We start from the raw sequence: 22615 nt of genomic DNA, 5'->3' as shown, positions 1-22615 counted from the left end.
GCGAAAATGTCGGGACAGGCATGTTTTTCCAGTGAGCCTGGGTTGGTACAGAATATCTTTAGTCCCGTTCACACAGTATGTTGATCCCAGAAAATTGCTTCTTTCTTGAACCAAAATCAAATGATCCCGGAACACATTATCCGTGTATTTTCCGGAATCTCTGTATGAAAGGGACTTATAGCCCTATAGAGACTGAGTAGGCTTTTTTTTTGTATTTGAGTCAATAAGAACCCACCTAGAACACCTTATCAACCACATGGCATGATTTTATTACCAAAAAAGGGCGAATGACTTTAAAGATTCAAACTCATAAATCTGATGATATCAGCGTGTGTCAACAGCATGAGCTTGTTTTTGCGCACTGGCTTGTTTTTAAGAGTGTTTTGGGAGACATATGTTCAGGACTGCAGGGCTAGGGATGTGTTTGGTTCACTGCAATGCAACCTGAACCTCCGAGTGATGTGAATACTGAGCATCATCCCTGGAGTTTTCTAGAAAAGCAAACTAAAGCACACAGTCAGAACTGAGTCTATGGACATAACGAACTCCCTAGGAACTTTGAATTCAGAATAGCAAAAAAACGTCACAACAGACTTCGGTTTTGATTAAATTGTCATGCCCTCTTTCTGCCGGCTGGATTCTTGATGTGTTAATGGACCCTGTGGTTGTTTTGGGCCTCTGAGGCTTTTGATTGCAGGGGTATGAGTGTCTAGCGATGACAGCATTTGGGGCTGTTGCCTCTCGGACATGTGTTGGACGTGTTGTAGCTAAACCAGAATCCCAGTATTCCACTAGCCTTATTGGCTTATGGTCATGTTCCCCGTAATAAGCTTAATCTAACCACCGGGGAAAGTCCTTTTGTTTTCCTGCAAACCCTGAGTATTTTTTAGACTAATAACTAATTACTAAATAAATACCCAAGTTCAACTTGCCACTGTAATATCTCAACAGTGTTTTACTTTTAACGGATGATGTTGTTAATGTGAAACATAGTTAATGGCACCCTGCTGTGAAAAATTCCCAGTTTCTCAGTGAATGCAAAACGTGCATGCCGACAAGGGGTGTTTGACCTTTCCTTGAGGTGAGTGAGATTAAACCTCCTCCTCTTTGCCGGGGTAAGAGGTTTACATGGTCCGAGAGTTTGAGGAAGCATAAGCCCATCTGGAAGTTCAGCCCCTTCATCTTCACTGTGTTTTCTACAGGAGAATTGAGCACTCTGAGAAAATCAAAGGTCTGGATGGAGATTATAATATGGAATGACAGAATGTAGCTGCTAATATCTTTTTTTTTAAGTTCAGAGGCTCGGGAATTGATTGCAAGTGAAATATGGAATGGGGTGTTTCATGTGGATTTGCATAGCAAATTTGAACTTATGTCATGGCTCACAAGTTGAATAATTAATTAGGTGTGACATTAGGCAGATGTTCTGGGGGGAGGATGAACCTGTTTTTGTACATGTGTGTGTCATCTTGGTTTAGGGGAAATGGAGTGTGCAGACGTAGGGTGTGTAGGAGTTGGTTATGTTGCAATAATCTGTGACACACAGCATAAGACCCGTTATATTATGGGAGGATACAAATGCACACACATATACACCGTAATATTATACACAAAATGTTAAAAACAGTTGCAAATACTTTACATCTGTGAAGCTTTAGGACAGCAAACACATACACATAGCCTAGTCGTTGAGTCATCATGAATAATACAGCTTCAGAAATAGAACATTCCATACTCACATCATGTACATACACACTCAGAAGTGCTACCTTGGGCCAGTGCTCAATTATTACTAAGCTCACCTTTAATGAATTGAATATTCATAATTATTAGATGTGTGGTCAGGAAGTTTATAGTTCAGCAAACTATGCAGTTTGTTGCTGTGTGGCCGCTGACCTTAAAAAGATAGTTCACCCAAAATTCTGTCATCGTTTATTCACCCTCAGTTTGTTCCAAACCTGTATGATTTTTTTTTTTTCTATAGCTGAACAAAAAAGATATTTTGAAGAACGTTGGTGACCAAACAGTTGATGGGCCCCATTGACTTGCATAGTATTTATTTCCTCTCTCCATACTATGGAAGTCAGTGGGTACCAAAGTAGGACATGTTCTTGCATCACAATCCTTGTTGGTCATGGAAAGACAATCAACCATCTTCCAGCGTAGTTTTAACCAGTGTTTCTCAACCTTTAAATTTTTGAATGGTAGTATAAATTACATTATTATTATTTTTTAAATATATTTTCAGACATATAGCAAGCCACTTGGAAGTTAGCTGATGCCCCCTAGTGGGCCCCCTGGTCCTAAACCCACCCATAAATAAAGCCATTTGTCTGTCCCAGAGGTGTAAAGTACTTGAGTAAATGTTATTAGTTACTGTACTTAAGTATCTTTTTGGCTGCTTTGTAGTTGTACTGAGTATTAGAGATATTTGGCAATTTTTTACTCTCTACTTGACTACATTTTTGAGCAAGTAAATGTACTTTTTACTCCACTACATTTGTGATGAGTAATGCAATTACAAATTACATTTTTCATGGCAGCTAACTTTTTCTGCAGCAGTTTATTTCTGCTATAAAGAAGCAATATCGCCATCTAAGGTAATTGAAGGTACTATATCTTGTGCATTTGCCTTTACTCCCCCAAAACTTGTAAACAAGGCTACTTTACGTGAATGTGAGTGCATTAGCAGGTAGTTGCTGATCGCAGATGTTTGATTTATTAGATGAGGAAATGACTGCTGCTGGTGATGAGGCTCAAACCAGCACATACAGTAGACTTTGACGATTTAATTTTACTTAACATTGTTTTATTTTTCCGCTATATTGACAAGACTGATTTGAAGGATATTGGTTTACTTATGACCACTTGAGCTTAACTGAGACTTGAGAGTTTGTAGACATTTAAAAGGCTGTTGTGTCGACCTTGATTTATTGCAATATTGAGGTGTTCAGTTTTATTTTGATTTTAGAAAATAAACTTGATTTCTCATCTTATTTTCACTGGCAGTCTCTCAGGACTAGTGCATCTCTGAGCATACATTCAGCATGAGTAAAATACATAAGTACTGTAAAAATCTGATACTTTAATACTTTTACTCAAGTCGTATTGGAATTGGTTACTTGTAACTTGTAGTGGAGTCATTTTCAAGTATGGTTTTCAAGTACTCTTTACACCTCTGGTTTGTCCACACGGAATGAGAAATTTCAGAAGGTATTGATGTTTAATGCACAGTTATGAGGAGCAGGATTTTAGACTAGTGAGATTTCACAATAGGCAGGGTTAACCAGTACAGCAGATTAATGTATTATGCAATATATTGTTCCAGAATCATCAACATATCATCGATATTCATCCATAAATGTGCTATTTAAGTAAATCGGTCTTGGTTCGTGATTGGTTTGTGGTTCTCTATATGTAGCGTGAGTGGGTGACGCTAGCCTGTTCCTAATTCTATCTCTGTGCCTTGCCGTCAGTGTGAAGGGCCCGAGGGTTTGTGCCGTGCTTGATAATAAGGGTTTTGTCATGGTTTTATTTAGCCCTCTGTGACCCTGTATTAAGGGCAAGGAGAAGGGAAGAACTGCATATGTGAAAAATGTGCAGAAGCCAGACACACAGCGAGAGAAGAAAGACACACTGAGTAGAAGATACAATGAGAACTGTACATAGAATGATAAAGAGACAAGGGGGTTGAATGAAGGTAAGGTAAAAGAGGGTCTGTCAGTCATCTCTGATCAAGACAAATCACAAGCCAGCATCACATGACGCAGAGCGAAGAGAGAAAGAGGTCCAGTGAGGAGGCTGTCAGAAATATATTCCACTCGCTTTATCTTCAGTATGTCTAATGGTGCCTTGCATCCGCAATGAGATCTCTTCTCTCTTACCCACAACCAAATGCTACAAATAAGCTCACTGAAACTTGCAGGAAATGTTAGAGCCTAGTGATTTACGCACATGCTACGCACATGAGCCTTGATGCTCATGTGGGAAATGCAGGTTTGAATCCTGCATGTTTAATGTACCGATCCCATTTCCGAAAATGTAAGGATTGATTAGGAATGGCATCTCTACTTTTTCAGTAGACAGTTGGTGCAAGTGTTGTATACTACATATACTACCTTTCAAAAGTTTTTGGGATCAGGAAGATTTTTTTATGTTTTAAAAGAAGTCTATTTATTTATTTAATCAAAAATACAGTAAAACTGTAATATTGTGAAATATTGTTACATTTTAAAATAACCATTTTCTATTTTATTTTATTATATTTTACAATGTAGTTTATTCCTGTGATGGCAAAGCTCCAGTTTTCAATGTCACATGATCCGTCAAAGGTCATTATAATATGCTGATTTGGTGCTCAAAAAACATTTCCTATTATTATCAATGGTGAAATCAACTTTTTTTTTTTTTCTTTTTTTTTTTTATGTGCCCTTGCTGAATAAAAGTAATAATTTCTTACAGAGCCCAAACTTTTGAACAGTAGTGTATCTGGCTTTACATTCAAATGTTTGGAGTTGGTATGTTTGTGTGTCAAATCCAGTTGTATTGTATTGTATAAGGGGGCTTGTTGTGTTGTCATATTTGGTTTTGTCCTGAATTCTGTTGGTGTCTGTTTTGTTTCTGCATGCTACATGTAACAAGTACTGAATACATTTCCGCTGTTTTGAATACACATTTTAACATATAATTTCACTAAAAAATGTCTTCATGCTAACCTATTGTCTGTTTCTGATCAGAAATCCCTCGTTAGATGAGATGGAAGGTCACAGGTTTGATTCCCAGCACTTCCAGTTGAGGTGAGACTTAAGGGATCCGTCGTTTGGGTCCTGAATGTTCATTTATGTCCTTCCTGCAGCCTTTTCTGTTTTGAACCTTAGAGACTGTGGATTGTTTGTATAAACTAAAACAGCGACAGTCAGCTTGGTAATTCTGAGAATCCAAAAGGGATTCAGAAAAAGGTAATTTAATAAAAGGAATGAAAGACAAAGCAAGACTTCTCTGGATGTCAGTCCCTGTGGAGTGACAGTATTAACACAGAACATTAATTATTATTTTGGACATTTTGGAGATCCGAGGGCTGATTGAAGATGCTTAGAATGGTGAAACTGAAATGGTCTTTTTGTTTTTTAAATTGCAACACTACTTATCAAAGCTAATGCACTTAAAGATGTTGAAATAACCAGTTACAGTTCCTTCCTTAGTCCTTTAACAATCTTCCACTGCCATGTTTTTCACCATTTCTCTCTTTTACTCTCTCTGTCTATCTTTCTCTCTTTGTGTTTGTGGTCGACCGATATGGGTTTTATAATGGCTGATACCAATATCTATAAGTAGGATGGCCAATTACCCATCATAACATGGATATACACAATTGGCACAATTTAGTAGCATAAGAGAAATAATACATTATACACTAAATTGATCAATGTTCCACCTTTTTTTACTAGTATCTTCTCAACATAATTTAAGAATGAAAGAAAATGCATTTTTTCACAGATTTTTTTTTTTTTTTTTTTCATCATTATGTTTGTCTTGCTTTCTAGTACAAATATCTAAAGAATTTAAAAGCAAGAAAAAAGTCTTAATATTATATGCAATTTTGTTTCCTAGGTAGATATGCAAGCTTGTTTCCGCCATGGAAAGTAAAAGTAATAGTGAGTTTTTTTCTCACAATTGTGTTTACATCTCACAATTCATACTTTTTTTTTCTCAGAATTGCGCTATATAAAGTCGCAATTGCAAGTTATAAAATCAGAATTGCGAGATATAAAGTCGCAGTTTGAGTTATAGAGATATATACTCACAATTCTGAGAAAAGAATTCGGAATTGTGAGATAAAAACTTGCAAATATGAGGAAAAAAGTCAGAATTGCAAGATATAAACTCGCAATTGTGAGAAAATAGCCAGAATTAGCCAGTTTGTATCTCGCAATTCTGACTTCATTTTTCGCAATTTATAGTTTATAGTTTATATACCACAATTCAGACTTCATAACTCGCAATTGCGACTTTATATCATGCAATTCTGAGAAAAAAGTCAAAAAATTGTTTTATTCTGTGGCGGAAATAAGCTTCCATAGGTAAATGTGCCTTGTAGGCATGTTTAAATAAATATACTGGAAACAAAGTTAAAAAAATACAGAAAATATATATATATATATTTTATTTTTTATATATTTGACACTAGGTGGAATGGCTAATTCTGCTTATATATCGGTCTGTCACTACTCTCAATCAATCTACTTAAGCGCACTAACTCTAGCTGCTCTGCTCTCTGCCTCTCTCTTTCTCTCCCACACCAGGCCTCCAGAGCCAGTTTACAGCACTGTGAACAAACTGAGTGACCGCGCCCCCTCTCCCCGTCTCTACTCCCCCGTGGAGTTTGATAAAAGCCCCATGCACTCAATCCCCCACTTCCCTCACTATCACGTAGGCCTGCTCCCTGACTCCGAGATCACCAGGTACTGAGCACAGCGCTCTGCATGGGGCATGAATAAAACTTCTGTGGCCACATCTCACCTGCATGACCACACCTTAATTTATGCTGGCTTGCATGCCCCGCCCCATTTTTAAGTAACCTGCATGCCCTGCCCATCATGTACTAGTTCTAGTGTACCTCAATCTTTCCTTAGTCTTTTTTGATTAAATCTGCAGAGGTTTGATACAGTGAAGCGGCATTTTATGTTTTGTATGGATTGTATTTTGAGAAAACCTCCAAAATGAAATCGATTTACTTAAATTTTCTAAGAAATGCACTACTATTCTGAAGTTTGGGGTCTTCAAAGTGACATGATCCTTCAGAAATCATTTTAATATTCTGATTTGGTGGTCATGAAAATTTTTTTAATGTTATCATTGTTGAAAACAGTTGTGCTGCTTAATATTTTTTGTGAAAACCAACCTTCTTTTAGGATTCATTAATGAATTGAAAGTTCAAAAGGACAGCATTCATTTGAAATAGAATTTTTCTGTGATATTATAAGTGTCTTTACTGACACCTTTTATGTATCTTTGTATAGTATTAATTTCTTTCTTTCAAAAAAAATCTCCCCCCAAAAATCTGACCCCAAACCTGAATGACAGTGTACGTCTGATAACGGAAAAAAAACAGGTTGCGAATGCCTTTTAATGTTGACTTTAATGAAAAGTTATGGCAGCAAGTACTGAAAACGAGCAGCTCTAACAGTTTTGCATAATTCTCATTCATTTTATTCCTCATACTTCATTCGACAATAATGCAAAGTGCACGTAGAGGACACAGGCGTGGAGATTGGTAGTTACCATGGCAGTTACCCGTGACAACAGTATAACTGAATCACTTCTCTGCTGCAGCTGTCCACTTACTTCCTTCCCTTCCGCAGCCATTATCAATTTGTCTGTATTTTCATTTGTTAGACTGTATTGCTCATTGACAGCTTCCCCATGAAGGTCAGAGCTTGGCCACTGTCATACGCGGTTTGCTTGTGTGCCTGTGGCGTCCATTCAACATTACTGCATCATAAATCAGAGTGGATTGATTTTATCTTCCTTATTTCCTGCCTAACTGATTTCACTTTAGGTCCAGGCAGCAGCTTGTATGGTTAATTGGATATAAAACTTTATTAGCAATAACGCAACATCTCTGCTCTCGTTGATTAAATGACTAGGCTTATAAATGTAATAGTCGGGAGATGAACAGAATGTAAACAGGGGGTTTGGCTGTGGAGGAAATGCTCTTCGGGACTAAGACACTCACTGGCACAAATGGCTGAGTAATGTTTCGCTGTTATCCAAATCCCGCGCATAATGCCCTCAGCGTGGGTGTGCGTTGTTTACCGGTTTGTTTTGATTTTAATTTTTTAGTTCATTACTCTATGAATTATAAAGCGCCGTCTAATTGGCTTCTCTGGGATTTGAATTGATTTGCATTTCAGAACGCCACCGCTAACACCTAATGCATCGCTTAAATCCTCAGGACTTGCGAAAAAGGCATTCATGAAAATGCCAGCGTTAACATCTGTGATTAATGGATCGCTGTGTCTTATGTTCAGGGTCTGCTGGTTTTTGATGGTGCTCTTCAAGGGAAAGCGCAGGCAGCAGTTCTATGAAAACGGCCAATTCTGTCTGACAGAGCATGTGAGATTGTCAGTATCTTACTAAAAGGGAACAATTATCATTTTATGATGCATAAACACCAAAATACTATACCTAATTATCATTTTATGATGCATAAACACCAAAATACTATACCTAAGAGTGCTGTTACTTCAGATTAGCCTTGTTTGAGTAGCAACTGACAGCTGCCATTAAAAAAATTGGCCAAATCTGAAACAAATCTCATGTGGTGCTTTAGGAATATATTAGGGATGCACTGATAGGAGGTTTTGGGGCCGATACGATACAGATTTTAACAATTAATGGCCGATTCCGATACCGATATTGATATTTGTCACTTGCTCTCTTATTTTTGACATTAACTTTTGTCATTAAAATAGATAGTGTTTTGATTATGTTTTAAATTGGCAAAGTTCAAAAACACCTGCATTAAGTTATACTAGCTAATTTATTGATGCATCAATTAATAATTTCTAATGAACATGGATTGGATCCATCCAGCAGGCCTACATAAAGACAACAGAACAAAGATACATATGAAATAAACAGTGCTTTTAGGTAGGTTTAACAGTTTTCAGGTACAGAAATAAAGTAAACAAATGTAAAATAACACTGCATATTCCTCCGTATAAATTAAATCCATGTATTATTACGTAGCTAAATTCTACTGTACAACAGTAATATATTTCTGTCACAATTACTTCACGTTAAACTGAACTTTTATTTGACGGGTTGCCCTGAAGACCTTCAAGCTTCTTTGTGTTTATGATATGACGATAGATTTTCTCAAATGAAACAGTAAAATGCTCACAAAGTGATTCTGGAGATGAAGTTCATGCATTCAAGTCCTCATATAGTGAGGCAGCAGAGGCTGAAAAACACCACAAGTGTCACTGTGTGTGTGTGTGTGTGAGAGAGAGAGAGAGAGAGAGAGAGAGAGTGTGTGAGGTAAATGAAAGCGCACATCTGTGCTATTCATTCACACACACATTTTTTTTGCGTTGCTGAAATCATAAGGCCTATACGTATTAATCATTATAAAAAAGTTACAAAAGTTATTTAGCCAAAAGTAGTGAGCCATTTTTTTTTTTTTCTGTCTTTTGTTTGATTAACATTAAAGTGCAGACAGCAGCACAGGAGGAATATTAGATCATGGATTAATCTTGGATTATGCAACAGACGTTATACAGCTCAGTGCCTTTGATATACCGATGGTTGTAAATTCATCAAAAATCGCCCGATACATATCAGCGGCCGATACGTCGGTGCATTTTTAGAATATACTGTATGGTGCGAGGGGTTGTTAAAAAGCTGCGATTGTGCCCTTGTGGCTCAAATTATTGGCTCAAAACCCTGAATGTAGAAATGTGGTCCATGAGCTGGCAGATTTTTCCAGGTATTACTGACCTCTTTAGGTGTCACCAGGAGATACTGGTATACAATTTCCAAAATTATCCTCCAAGCAGCTTCTTTCTTGTTCATTGTAGTCCTACCCTTTGATTTGACTAGAATTCAAATGTCTTTGATGTTTTCTTAATGTGTATCTGCTTGGCAACTGCACACAAACATTAATGTGATCTTAATCAGCAACCTCAAGCGTGGTTCCCAGAGAGATGATGTATTTCAAGTATTTCTGAGGACCTCAGAGGATCCAGATCCTGTCATCTCTGAATCATCAGTCAGGAGGGAAATTCCTTCACATAACTCAATTCGGATCCAAATGGATGAAGCCGTTTGGCAGAATCGCTCTTGCTTTCCGGGCACTTCTGTAGCTTTGCACCATATGCGTTCGGTGGGGGCCGTGTCCCCTACACCGGCTGCTCACTGATTTGAAGTGATAGTTTTGTTTGTATTATGATTAATAATTTGTTTGGGGCTAAAAGCGGAGGGTGCATACTAATTGTGTTTTGCTGATGTGGACAATTTTGCAGTGACATAGACCATAAATCACAGTTCCCACAAGATTGTGTTACTTCTAATTTGTATGACTTGTGTTCCTGTTAGAGCAGGATAAACTAGCTTAATCTAGTTTGCTGACAGATTTTTAAAAATATACTTCTGGAGAATGCAAATAACAAATGTCTGGAATCTAAAACCATTTCTAACAGTGACAGGTGTTGTTTATGTATATTAGTATTGTACGAGAAGAATACTAATTCTACTAGAGCTTTTTAAAGTATGCCTTTTCATCTTTTATTCATAACTTACATTATCAGTGAGGACGTGAAGATTAAATTAGCTTAATTTATTAGTGGTGTTTGTTAAGACAGCCTAGGATAAGAGATATGATTTAACCAACAAACCCTAAGGATGAATTTTTGGTACATAAGTTTTGCCTATGCATTTTGATGGATTTATTATGGATTTATTCATTTCATGTTTAAATTTATGGTTAAATGCTTTTCAGTGGTGTTTGCCCTGGCAAAACTCTAGTATCCCAAGTAAAACTGCAAAGAAAAAAGCAAAACTAAGAACACATACAGATCTTGTACTGTGTTTTGGTCAACTGGTGAACTGGTGTTTATATTTAATCTGTTCTTTTGCTGTTTACTTGGAAACAAAATGTTAGATTCTCAGAAAAGCTGTTTACAATGTGGCAAATCTGCATCCATTGTTTGTTCTTTATTCCCTAGATATCCTTTGCAATGCATTGTGGGACATGCACTCCAGTGAACCAGCAAATAATGAAACCCTCTCTACTTAACCTCCATCTTCTCTCTCACTGATAGTTGGCAATACAGGCGCATCTCACATTGATCAGTGGTACATTTTCTGCCAGCTTTGTAACATTTGTTTTATTGATATACCAAGCATTTGTCATTTTCCCTCGGGGGAAAACATTGAAGCTTTTTAATAACAAAAGTTCAGTGTTTACTATTGCGTCATCTTCAAAACTTCCCTAGAGGGGCCATCCTGCTCTTTAAAAGAGAAAGAAAATGAAGCAGAAAAGATTCGATTGCATCTGCTGGGTGTATTTGAGTTTACTGCTGTAAAAGGTGCAGAAAAGGCTGCTATCATTGAGCTAAGAAGTGAAAAGGCCATCCACTTCTCTCGCTGAGAGAGCATTTTTGAGGACAGCAGGGGGGCACACGTATCAATACACATCTTAACATTTCTACTCAACAGCCAAATTGCTCTGTGAGTGTTCTCTGAATCTGTGAAGCTGATGAAAGCCTATTGATTGTGTTGAGGGGTATCGGATATGTTCGAGGGTGATAATCGATCTGCGGTATTTATAGATTGGCACCACAGAATGTTGAAGCCTGAGAGAAGCCCAACAAAGGTCATAAGGTATTTATGATTTTACTTCGGAGGTCATAGCCGTTGAACATGGATGGATGGATAGATGGATAGGTAGATCAATGGATGGATGAGTTGATGGATGGATGGGTAGATCAATAGATGGATGGGTGGATGGGCCAATAAATAGTTAGATAGATGGAAGGATGGATGGATGGATGGATGGATGGATGGATGGATCGATCGATCGATGGATGCATAGATAGATGGATGGATGGATAAATTGATGGATGGACGGACAGATGGATAAATTGATGGATAGATGGATGGATCAATCGATTGATGGATGGATGGATCGATAGATGGATAGATCAATGGATGGATCAATCAATAGATAGATAGACATGTGGATGGATGGATGGATGGATGGATGGATGGATGGATGGATGGATGGATGGATGGATGGACAGGAGGAAGTATGGATGGATTGACGATTGGATGGATAGATGGCTGGGTAAAACTATAGATGGATGGATGGATGGATGGATAGATAGATCAACGGATGGATGGATGCATCGATAGATGGATGGATGGAAAAAATCAATAGATAGACAGGCAGATGGATGGATGATGGATTGATAGATGGATAAATTAATAGATTGATGGATCGGCGATTGGATGGATGGACAGATTGATCGCTAAATGGATGGATGGATGGATGGGCCAATAAATAGTTAGATAGTTCGACGGACGGATGGATGGATCGATGGATGCATAGATGGATAGATGGATGGATGGATGGATGGATGGATGGATGGATGGATGGATGGATGGATGGATGGATGGATGGATGGATGGATGGATGGATGGATGGATGGATGGACAGATGGATCAATAGATGAATAAATTGATGGACTGATCGATGGATGGATGCACGGATCGATGGATGGATAGATCAACGGATGGATCAATCAATTGATGGATGCATGGATCGATCGATCGATAGATGGATAGATCAACGGATGGATCAATCAATAGATAGATAGACAGGTGGATGGATGGATGGATGGATGGATGGATGGATGGATGGATGGATGGATGGATGGATTGACAGGAGGAAGTACAGATGGATCGACGATTGGATGGATAGATGGCTGGCTAAAACTATAGATGGATGAATGGATGGACCGATAGATAGATAGATAGATAGATAGATAGATAGATAGATAGATAGATAGATAGATAGATAGATAGATAGATAGATAGATAGATAGATAGATAGACGGATGGATGGATGGATGGATGGATGGATGGATGGATGGATCAGTAGATAGACAGGCAGATGAATGGATGATGAATTGATAGATGGATGGATCGACGATTGGATGGATGGACAGATGGATCGCTACATGGATTGATGGATGAATGAATCGATAAATGGATGGATCACTAGATAGATAGATCAATCAATAGATAAATAGATAGACAGACAGATAGATGGGGTTCATTTATTTGTGAATTAAACAGGAATCAGTACTATTCAAATATATGAGGCTTGAACTCTGTGTGTACAGAACAAGATTAAGCCCTCAGAAGAAAAGTGACAACTATATTTAGCTGCAGTGTTGACGTGGCTGATGTGTGTGTCCAACAAATGACATGTAAGGGGATTAATGCTCTTTACAAACTCGTTACACACACAGTTTGACTGACAAACCTAGAATTAGTTTCAAATTCCAATCCATCTTGAAATAGAAAGAAAATGTTAAAGAACAAAAATCCATTAAGTGGTTTCTTGCTTTGTCAAGTGCTGAAATATGCAGCTTTTAGCCTTCAGCTCAATTCTTCAAGGCTGAGGGTCATCATTACATAGTACTCTGCAATTCTTTTCCTTTATTGGGGTTGAATGTGAAAGGCAATGGTTATTTTGCCATCTGACAACAGCTTCGCATGCCAACCCATTAGAAATGACAGCTTATATTTCACGTGGATGAGGCTTATGATACATTTTCATATTCAGAGCGCTCTTACAGTGGAAGAATGTTTGGAGTGAGAAGGGAAGGAGAATAACACAGGATGACAGTGAATAAATGGTTGTGTGTAGAAATGTGTGTGAGGGGCTGCATATGAAATGGCAATCTGCCCCTCTCCTCCTCAGGTATTGTGAATTGAAAACGAGTGTAATCTTTGTGGTTTGTTTTCCCATTTGGCTCTGAACTTGAAATGATAAACAATGGCTGTTGTAATCGGGGACTGAGAGGCAGACAGCAGCTCTATCAGTGTTTTGCAGCTGGTAGAGAGAGGGAGAAAGGGATGAAGGAGAGGAAGAGAGAGAAAGAGAAGTTTGGAGGATAGAAATGCGAGTGAAGAGAAAAGATTGAGAGAGTTTAATGAGGGTGGTTACAGCCGGCGGGGCGCTACACGCACTCAACCCACCTCTGAGCCAGCCGTTACTCAAAATAAATCTATATGCAGTGTCAAATACCTACTGATCAGCATATCATTAGTATCAGCATGAGTGCTCAGACTCCAGATCAGCTGTCACAGATGCTTCTCTGAGTGACAAGCTGCAATTTATGTTTGTATAAGCTGCAATAATGAAAGGCTCAAGCATTTCTTTTAAGTTTAAAGTAAAGCCAATTACTTGTCCACAATTTTTTTCTTCATAAATATTGGCTATTATTAACGTTACTATGAAATCTTATATTTTATGTGTGGAATATTGCAGTTTTTATTATAAATGATTTATCCGTACACATCTTTTTTTTTAATGCATGTGCCCTTGTAATGTTTAATTAAAATAACTTTGATTTTAAAAAATATCTTTATCAACTTAATTTTAATATTATTATCAGAATTTTAGAATTGTATTATTTCAATCGTATCCTAATTTATTTCTATCCTATTTTTCCCCCAATTTCTTCATTAAATGCACCACAGACTAAGAAGAATCAGAGCCACCTTTGCCGTTGTCATGACAGTCAGCATGTGCCCTGTCTTCTGTCAGCTGTGCAAGACAATTATTAATCAGCATATATGCCACTTCTGTGCCTCATTTAAAAAGTCTGTCAGCGCATCTTTTCTGTGCTGTATTTGCAGTGTTAAGACATATATATTACCTCATTCTACTTTCTGTAGAAGCATGCTGTTAGAATTCATGGTAGATTCTGTTTTCACTGAATTCTGTGGTTGAGAAAAATGGAATAGAGTGCCATCTAGTGGTAAAAATGGACTGGTGTACATCACTTTTTTCCCCATGTTCACGTCTTGGCTTTATTACAAAGTGCAAAGAGAAGAGGAACCATTCTTTGCGGGTCATCTTTCTTTTTTGGATCATAGTGGCACTCATTCATGAACAATGGGTAGCATTATTATATCTAATGGGTACTTCTAAACATGTGAGCTCCATTTCTGTAGCCTCAGAGCAATCATAAGATCAAAATGTGAGATGAACTTTGTATCCACTTTTATAGACTAAAGGTGAATTTATTGGGCAGCATTTATTCTAGTTGTCTTAATAGCCACTAAAACCGCAACTAGCAATTGTAAGTGGATATTTCCTCTGAAAGCATTTAGTTTAAATGTTATGGTTATTAGATATGTATTTTAATGCATGGATAAAGTTGCTACACAAAAAGTAATTCAGTTTAACAAAAATTTCGGCTTTATCGAATGACACTTTTGGTTATACCGTATGACGATATTTTCTAACAATGTTAACAGGCTGATAGCTAGCTAGCAAAAGGACAATTAAATATTTTATATTTAGTACAAGTTTTTAAAATATTACAACATTTTCCATGTTTATAGTGGTTGTACCGAATGACCTGATGCGTATGAGCAAGTGAAAAAATGAATTTTTCAAATAGTTAAAAGAGAATAAGTTACATTACTTCACGACCATGTGGTCCTTTGCAAGTGTCTGAATGATGTCACATCCTGTCACATGATATTGACCGCATGACTTGATCCAAAATGGTCCCTTTATATTGTTTTTTTAATTTTTTCCAGACATGCTTTCTCATAACAAAGCAACGACTTCTACACATAATTTTAATACTATTTTGCATGTTAATATATGATGTTATAAAATCATGCCAGAATAATTTATATATAGCAAAATGTGGATTCTATATACCATTGTCCAAGTAGTCGTAACTGATTTGCTGGCACAATCAGCATTACCACTTACTTATTCCATGTTTGTTTGATCAACAGTTGATGCAACCGGTTGGCAGAGCCTTCTGCTTGGTTTTAATGATGTTGTTTATGTAGTCTGCTAGTTTTCTTCTTCATACTGCAGCCAGTCATAAAAAAATCTCATAAATATAATGATTAATGCCCAAAAAGTGTGTTTTCACATTTCATGGGATGCATTTTGGCTTAGTTTGTGTTTATGGCCCAAAGAGCATCATCACTCTGAGGCGAGCCAAACAGACGCACTGGGAGAGATAAAGTGAAGGAGAGAGAGAGGGCCTGCCTCCTCCTCACAACTAGGTCAGATTAGCCTTCTGTTCTAAAATAGCTCCATCTCGGGTGTCGTCTCTTTGCATTATCATCTGTAAACTCAGGAGATTGTGTATCTCCACATTTCAAGTGTATCTGACAGAAGTGTCACAGCTCAAGATATTTCTTGGTTTGATTGGTCACACTTGACAGGATGATGCCCCAACTGTCAGGATCCTATGACTAACCAAACGGGCCCAAGCTAAGTGGATCAGACTTTCTGGGAACATTTTAGCACAACCTGTAATGCATTTCAGCACAGCTTGGGATTCACAATCTGATTTACACTTGGATTTTTTATTTTTTATTTTTTTTTTATTAAATAATTGAAATAATAATGAAATGTTGTGACATAAATTAAGATTTTTTATATTTAAATTTACAAAGCACAATATATCAATGCCATTTATTTGCATCACAAGACAATTAGGAACATAATATCTATCACAGTATATACAGTATGAAGTGACTGTGAGAGAGATATTGGGTGTGTGTGTGTGTGTGTGTTCCTGGTATTCCCTACATTATGAGGACCAAATGCCCCCTCGAGTATATTAATACCATAGATTTTTTGGTCCCCATGAGGAAAATAGCTTATAAATCATATGAAATGATGTTTTTTGTAAATGCAAAAATCTGTGGGTTAGGGGCTAGGATATACAGGTCTATGAAAAGTCCCCATAATGATAGAAACACCAGTGTGTGTGTGTGTGAGGCTGTGCGTCTTCTTCGTTTCTAGGAAACCGGGCGGAAATGGGACAAATAGCACATAAGTGGAGCAGTCCCCAATAGGTGTCAGCTTTTGTGCTCGACTACGTTGTAGACCGTTTGGACTGACCCAAGTGTGTGGATACGTGTGTTCGTGTACGCTTAGTTTGCATGTGTATATTTACAAAGTAGCAGAGCGTGTGTCAGCGGAGATGCTGAGCCCTACGGACTCTGATCTGATGTATTACCTGAACTGTGTGTACAGGGAGCCCAGGAAGATCGTTCTGCACAAGGGCTCGACCGGGCTGGGCTTCAACATCGTTGGAGGAGAAGATGGAGAAGGCATTTTCGTCTCCTTCATACTCGCAGGAGGGCCAGCAGACCTCAGTGGAGAGCTGCGGAGAGGAGACCAGATCCTATCCGTAAGTGGACGCCCAAAAAAAATACAAAAAATTTGAAGGGTTTATCATATATATGAGGGCAAAACTGCAAATATGATCACACTCATCATCACAAGGTACATTGTTCATTGTCATTTATTGGGTTGAACATTTATTAAGGTTAAAATATCTACCTCAAAGGTCATGAATAGATGTCATAGTTTGCTTTTCTATGTTAAAAACAAGGCTGTAACTAATAAATGGAAATTTAGGAGGACACATCCCCATTAATATTCAAATGAATAGTTTATAAATCTATTTTTAAACGACCTTGTTTCTTTAACTTTTACATTAGGGTCTCCTAGTCATGCGTATCATTGGATAAAGAGGCCTAAATGTTTTATCGTGTAATATTTTGTAATACTGATTTTTTTTTTTATTTGAACTAACATTGTGTATGCTATGTTTTTAGGTAGTAGTTCAAATTGGTAAATAAAATTCCCACGGAGTAGTGCATAACCTGTGCTGAACAGAAGATGGCGCCATCACATCATTCTGTGAATCCTACAAAACCTTTTTGTTGTTTGTTTTTGTCTAGTCACTACTCAAAACTCCACTAGTACCAGGTTTCCTTTTTCTCATAATTTCAGCACTGCATTTTTGGCACTGATACAGTGCCGTAACTTTTTTGTGCGGTGAGCGCAATTACAGCTCTCATTGAGAAAATTCAGATCAGCGATCCACTCGAGAAGCTCTCCAAGCTGATTTCCTGTCACTGATCTCATCATTTATGTTTATCAGAGCTTCATCAGAACTCGCCGGTGGTAATCAGACCCCTCCATCCAGATCTCCGCCGCAATTATTGTCGGTGCCACTTGAGCTAAGAGCAATCACGGTCTGCCTCCTTAGGACACTGATTAGAAGGCGCGAAAGAACAAGGGAGAGGAGAGAAATAGAGAGGAAAGGAAGAGATAATGGAGTGCTGGCCTGATTTGGAGTCTAAGAATAGCTGTGGTGTACCTTCTGAGTTCACACTGTTAAATGAGCAGTAGGACATGCTGCAGGCACACCGAGACTGCTATACACACACCACATCTCACACACACACACCTCGTCTGCCCCTCCCAGTGCACTGTGCGCTCATGTTAGTTCGGTTTGTAGTCCTAAACCTGGTGTCCCAGAGACCGGCCCCCCATGGACCCCAACGAAATTCCATTGCCTGAATTTAACTATAAATGATAGAAAATGTTATTTCTGAAAATATGTGACTGTATTTTAATTTAATTAACTAATTAAGAAAAGCAAGTGATTAGCTAAAATTGAGAAAGAGTTATAAGATGTCATGACACTGAAAGAGAGTCAGCATTTCATATTTTCAGAATAGTGATTTGATTTTTCAATTATGAGATGCAGAAGTTCTTAGCTTAACATTACCTTAAGAGACTTTCCCTATTTGTTTTAAAACATATATTACATAGTCATACACAACCATACAAAAAAAATAAATAAATAATAATAATAATAATAGTAATTTATAAGACATTTATAATGCCATAAAAGATTTGTTTCAAGTAAAAAAAAAATTTTTTACTTTTTATTAATCAAGAATTCTGAATAACGTATATTACGGTTTACACAAAAATATTCAGCACTGTTTTCAACATTGATATTAAGAAGAAATTTAGCACCAGATCAACATATTATGGATATTATTGGTTTTAAACGGAATATATTAGAATGATTTCCGAAGGATCATGTGACACTGAAGACTGGAGTAATGGCTGTTGAAAATTCACCTTTGTCGTCAGAAATAAATTACATTTTAAAATATATTAAAATAGAACAAATTTATTTTATATTTTTTAATAAATAAATGCTGCCTTGTCATTTATTAAATCTTACCAATTCCATACTACTGTACCTCAAACTTTGGAACCATTTATTGTTTTAAAAATATACATTGCTAACAAGTTGCTACATAAGGACTACAACAGTTGTCAGCCATGATTAATTTATTCCACAGCTACAAGTGTCCAGTTATGGTGGGACACCAAGATAAAACAAATAGTATTTGCCTGGTCATGTGATCTTAATGTGTCGACATTAATTTGCGGTTGGGGCATGCAGAGACTCTATTTGTTCCAGTGAAATCACAAAACAAAATACACATAAACGTGTCCCTGCTCTTGATATAGAATCACTGATGAACATCTTTGGTTTTAATAAGAAAAAAATATATACGAGGGGGGATTAGAACCCAGAACCTCTGGCACGCTGAACAAAAATTTGACCACTGGGCGATCAGGACAATATGATACTCATGCAGTTCCACGTATTTATTGACTAATGTAAATAATGCAATGTCGAGACTAACAATATATTGTATTATAGTACATGTAAGGATGAAACTATCATATTAAACATGAGGTCTGTCAATAAATTTAGTGCATTTTTTTATTGTGATAATACAATTACAAAACACCCCCCCACCACCACACACATTCATGTCCCACCCACTTTTTAAAACAAAGTTACGCCACTGCGTGTCGACCCCCACAAAACAGCTTTTTTTATGCTACTGATTTGACTGGAGCCTTCATGTTAGTGTACATACTGTAATTTAATACTTATCTTTCACAGTTACTATTGGTTTATGTGCAAACTTTTTAATGAGGAAAAATGAGTGCATCTTTAATAGCAGTTTGGCTGCAACACCTGCTCCAGGTTTCTGTGCCAGGAGTGTACAGCGGTTTTCTTACCCTCAGCCAGTCCCAACCTGCTTGAACTTGGCCTTTCAATATCTCAATTTGGGTCATAAAAATAAAAATGACAAACTCAAATGGGTCATAAAAATGCCAAACTCATATTTTGGAGGAACACTGATTACTTTGTGGTCCAGTTGTTGCAGACTCTTGCTTACAGGGTACTGCCACCCACTGCTCCTCTACTGTAGGCCTTTCCTGAACTTAAGAACTGTGCATCTGGATCACAGCAGGCGTTTCTAGTGCCAGATCACTCCAGGCTGCTCTGCAGCAAGATGCCACATTTTCTGAGAGTCAGGCAATTTAAATATGATTTCACCAGAGAGCTTTAATAAAACTGACAGTATTGCTTTCCATTTAATGCGTACAATTTGAGACATTAATATAGGTCAGGTGATAAATTAGCTTTTTTGCATTTAATGCTTTATGTACACTTATAATGTATTGTAAGGGATAATAAATGGTCATTCTAGTACTGTTGATCATTTAATTAATGTTTCAGGTGAGTGTTATTCATGAAACATCATTCACAGTTAGATGCTAATGAGGTAACAAGCTTTGATGTGATTGATTTCAGGTTAATGGAATCGATCTGCGAGGTGCAACCCATGAACAAGCTGCAGCTGCACTGAAAGGAGCGGGGCAGACGGTAACCATCATCGCCCAATACCGACCCGAGGGTAAGTGTCCGTCAGCTCCTCCTGACCAAACACCGTTTCTGAAAGTCACATGATTCTTACTCATCGAGCCACTCAGAGTGCAGAGGTCACCTTTAGCTGCAGGCAGGACAGAAACACAACTCACCCAGACGTTTTTGGGCCAAACTCAAGCCGGTGCGCTCATTATTCCTTCTGACTGTTACAGAATAGCGCATGTACCCTCGGAGTGTTGAGGTGCCATGTTTGATAAGTGTCAATTAGGGGGTTTGGCTGCTCTGGACTCCAGTGACCCATTCGGATGGGGTTGGATGCATTACCATAGTCTCAGATCCGAGAATGTTTTCATTGGCTTATCTTACTTAAAGGTGAAGTGTGTTGTTTTTTTCAATGTGACAATTCTTTCTTCAATGCTAGTTTAATGTGCATAGACAACTACGAAGATAAACCCTTTGCAATTTTTTTTTTTTTCACTGTTTCTACAGAAATTTAAAGAAACTGATTTCAGATGTGATAATATGTTTTTTTGTTTGTTTGTTTGATTGTTTGTTTGTTTGTTTTTGAGCACCAAATAGCATATTAGAATAATTTATAGAGGAGCATGTAACACTGAAATTCAAAAAAATAAATAAAATGAGATGAGATGAGAGAAAAAAATACAATTGAGAGAAATGAGAGAAATTCAATACTTTTGTGTTTGCTCGGAAAACATTTGCATTCCCCTGAAAAACTTTGCATTTGCTAGCAAAACTTTTGCAGAGTTTCTTGGTGAACACAAAACATTGGCGAGAGAACGCAAAGTTAATCAGGGGAATGCGAATATTTTGCGAGCAAACACAAAAGTATTGAATTATAATTTTCCTTCTCTTTTTTCCATCACCATGTCCTTTTAGGGGCTGTGTAGAAACATGCTAACCAACAAAACCTTGACCTTTGGTTTAAGTAATCCAACTGCCTTAACCAAGTGATGTGAGTTTTGGGATGGGTCTTCCTGTTTGTCTGACATAGAGTGCTGCAGGGATGAAGTATATTTGTAGGCCAACTCAGAAGTTAGCACCAACCCTGGTTCCTTTGACAAAAAGCAATAGGCTTTTCTCAATGGATTTTGGGTCATTGAAGAAAATAAGCTCTGTAACCAACAAAAGTTTATGATACTTATTTTGGTCATCAAGATAATCTTCACAACTAAACACAACTTTTAAACATAAATACAATCGCCAGAAGTAAAAAACAAAAGTTAGTAAGAAAAGGAAAAGAATAGTTTTAGTAAGAGTAAAAGTGGACTAGTTAAGTAGAATTATTGTGTTTTCCTGTTTGGTGTGATTGGTGACTTTTAAAAGTAATGCCTTACAATATTGCATTATTCCCTAAAAAAGTAACTAATTGCATTGGAACGCAATGTGTTACATTAATTTTGCGTTACTTTTTCTCATCTGGGCTGGACTGTTTGTTTTTATAACAACAAAAAATATTTTTGGCAAATGTAAAGGCCCTTTCACACCAAAAGTGAAATGAAAAGTGAATTCACGCCTGTAAAGTAGAGGGCACAGCTCAAACAAACCTTTCAGCTGTGCTGCCATTCTGGAATACAGAAGAATAGGATGCTGGACAAGAATTAAATGAGTAAATGTATGCTCACATTTAGTCTAGAACTAGTCTAGAATAACCATCATGTTTACTCAGCGCACATGATGCCCCTGTATTTACTCCCGATTTCTCTCAACAAGGGGACAGGAGAGCTGTCAGTCAATAAATTGGAAAACAAAGTAACTTGTGTTACTTATTTGAAAAAGTAACTCAGATATTTTGTTATGTTTAAAAGTAATCTGATAATTTACTAATTACTTGAAAAAGTAATCTGATTACATAACTTGCGTTATTTGTAATGCCTTACCCCAACACTCGTGATGACGTTTAATATCGTCCCAGTCCCATTCAGCCACTTAGTTGCAACTACATTTTTTAAGACATGTAAAAGTTTTAAAAAAAATTACCAGTGGGGTATTATTACTGATATATTTTATGTTGCAGAATAAATGTGAAAATATTTTGATCTTTGTTAATCACATACCTTATTTAAGTCATTTAACCAAAAAACTAATTCAGAAAAACTCACTGACTTCAGGATGATGGAACTTAAAGTGCAAAAATGTTCTGGGCTCTAGGACTCATTCCTGCAGCACACAATGCAGCAAAATGCAATTCCAGTTATTTCCACTAGGGGCACCAGAAATGACACATTTCACCTTTACAACGTGTCTACAAAAGA

The 22615-nt window shown here is 37.3% G+C and overlaps 1 protein-coding gene across 13 annotated transcripts in view; it reads left to right on the top strand.

Annotated features, from left to right (window-relative positions):
• The window catches only part of dlg2 (discs, large homolog 2 (Drosophila)), a 276217-nt gene that overhangs the window by 211426 nt on the left and 42176 nt on the right, over positions 1-22615 (top strand). For 11 of the 13 annotated variants that reach the window (XM_067397821.1, XM_067397818.1, XM_067397819.1 and 8 more), the window contains 4 exons: positions 4737-4796; positions 6303-6461; positions 16814-16970; positions 20268-20370. In XM_067397821.1, coding sequence (XP_067253922.1) covers positions 4737-4796; positions 6303-6461; positions 16814-16970; positions 20268-20370 — 479 coding nt within the window. The remainder of the gene's footprint in view (positions 1-4736; positions 4797-6302; positions 6462-16813; positions 16971-20267; positions 20371-22615) is intronic. The other 2 variants (XM_067397823.1, XM_067397822.1) reach the window with 1 other exon arrangement.

Source organism: Chanodichthys erythropterus, chromosome 10, assembly GCF_024489055.1.
Source record: "Chanodichthys erythropterus isolate Z2021 chromosome 10, ASM2448905v1, whole genome shotgun sequence".
Lineage (NCBI taxonomy): Eukaryota > Metazoa > Chordata > Actinopteri > Cypriniformes > Xenocyprididae > Chanodichthys > Chanodichthys erythropterus.
The sequence above is the reverse complement of the archived record's forward strand: the minus strand, read 5'-3'. Positions and strand labels throughout refer to the sequence as shown.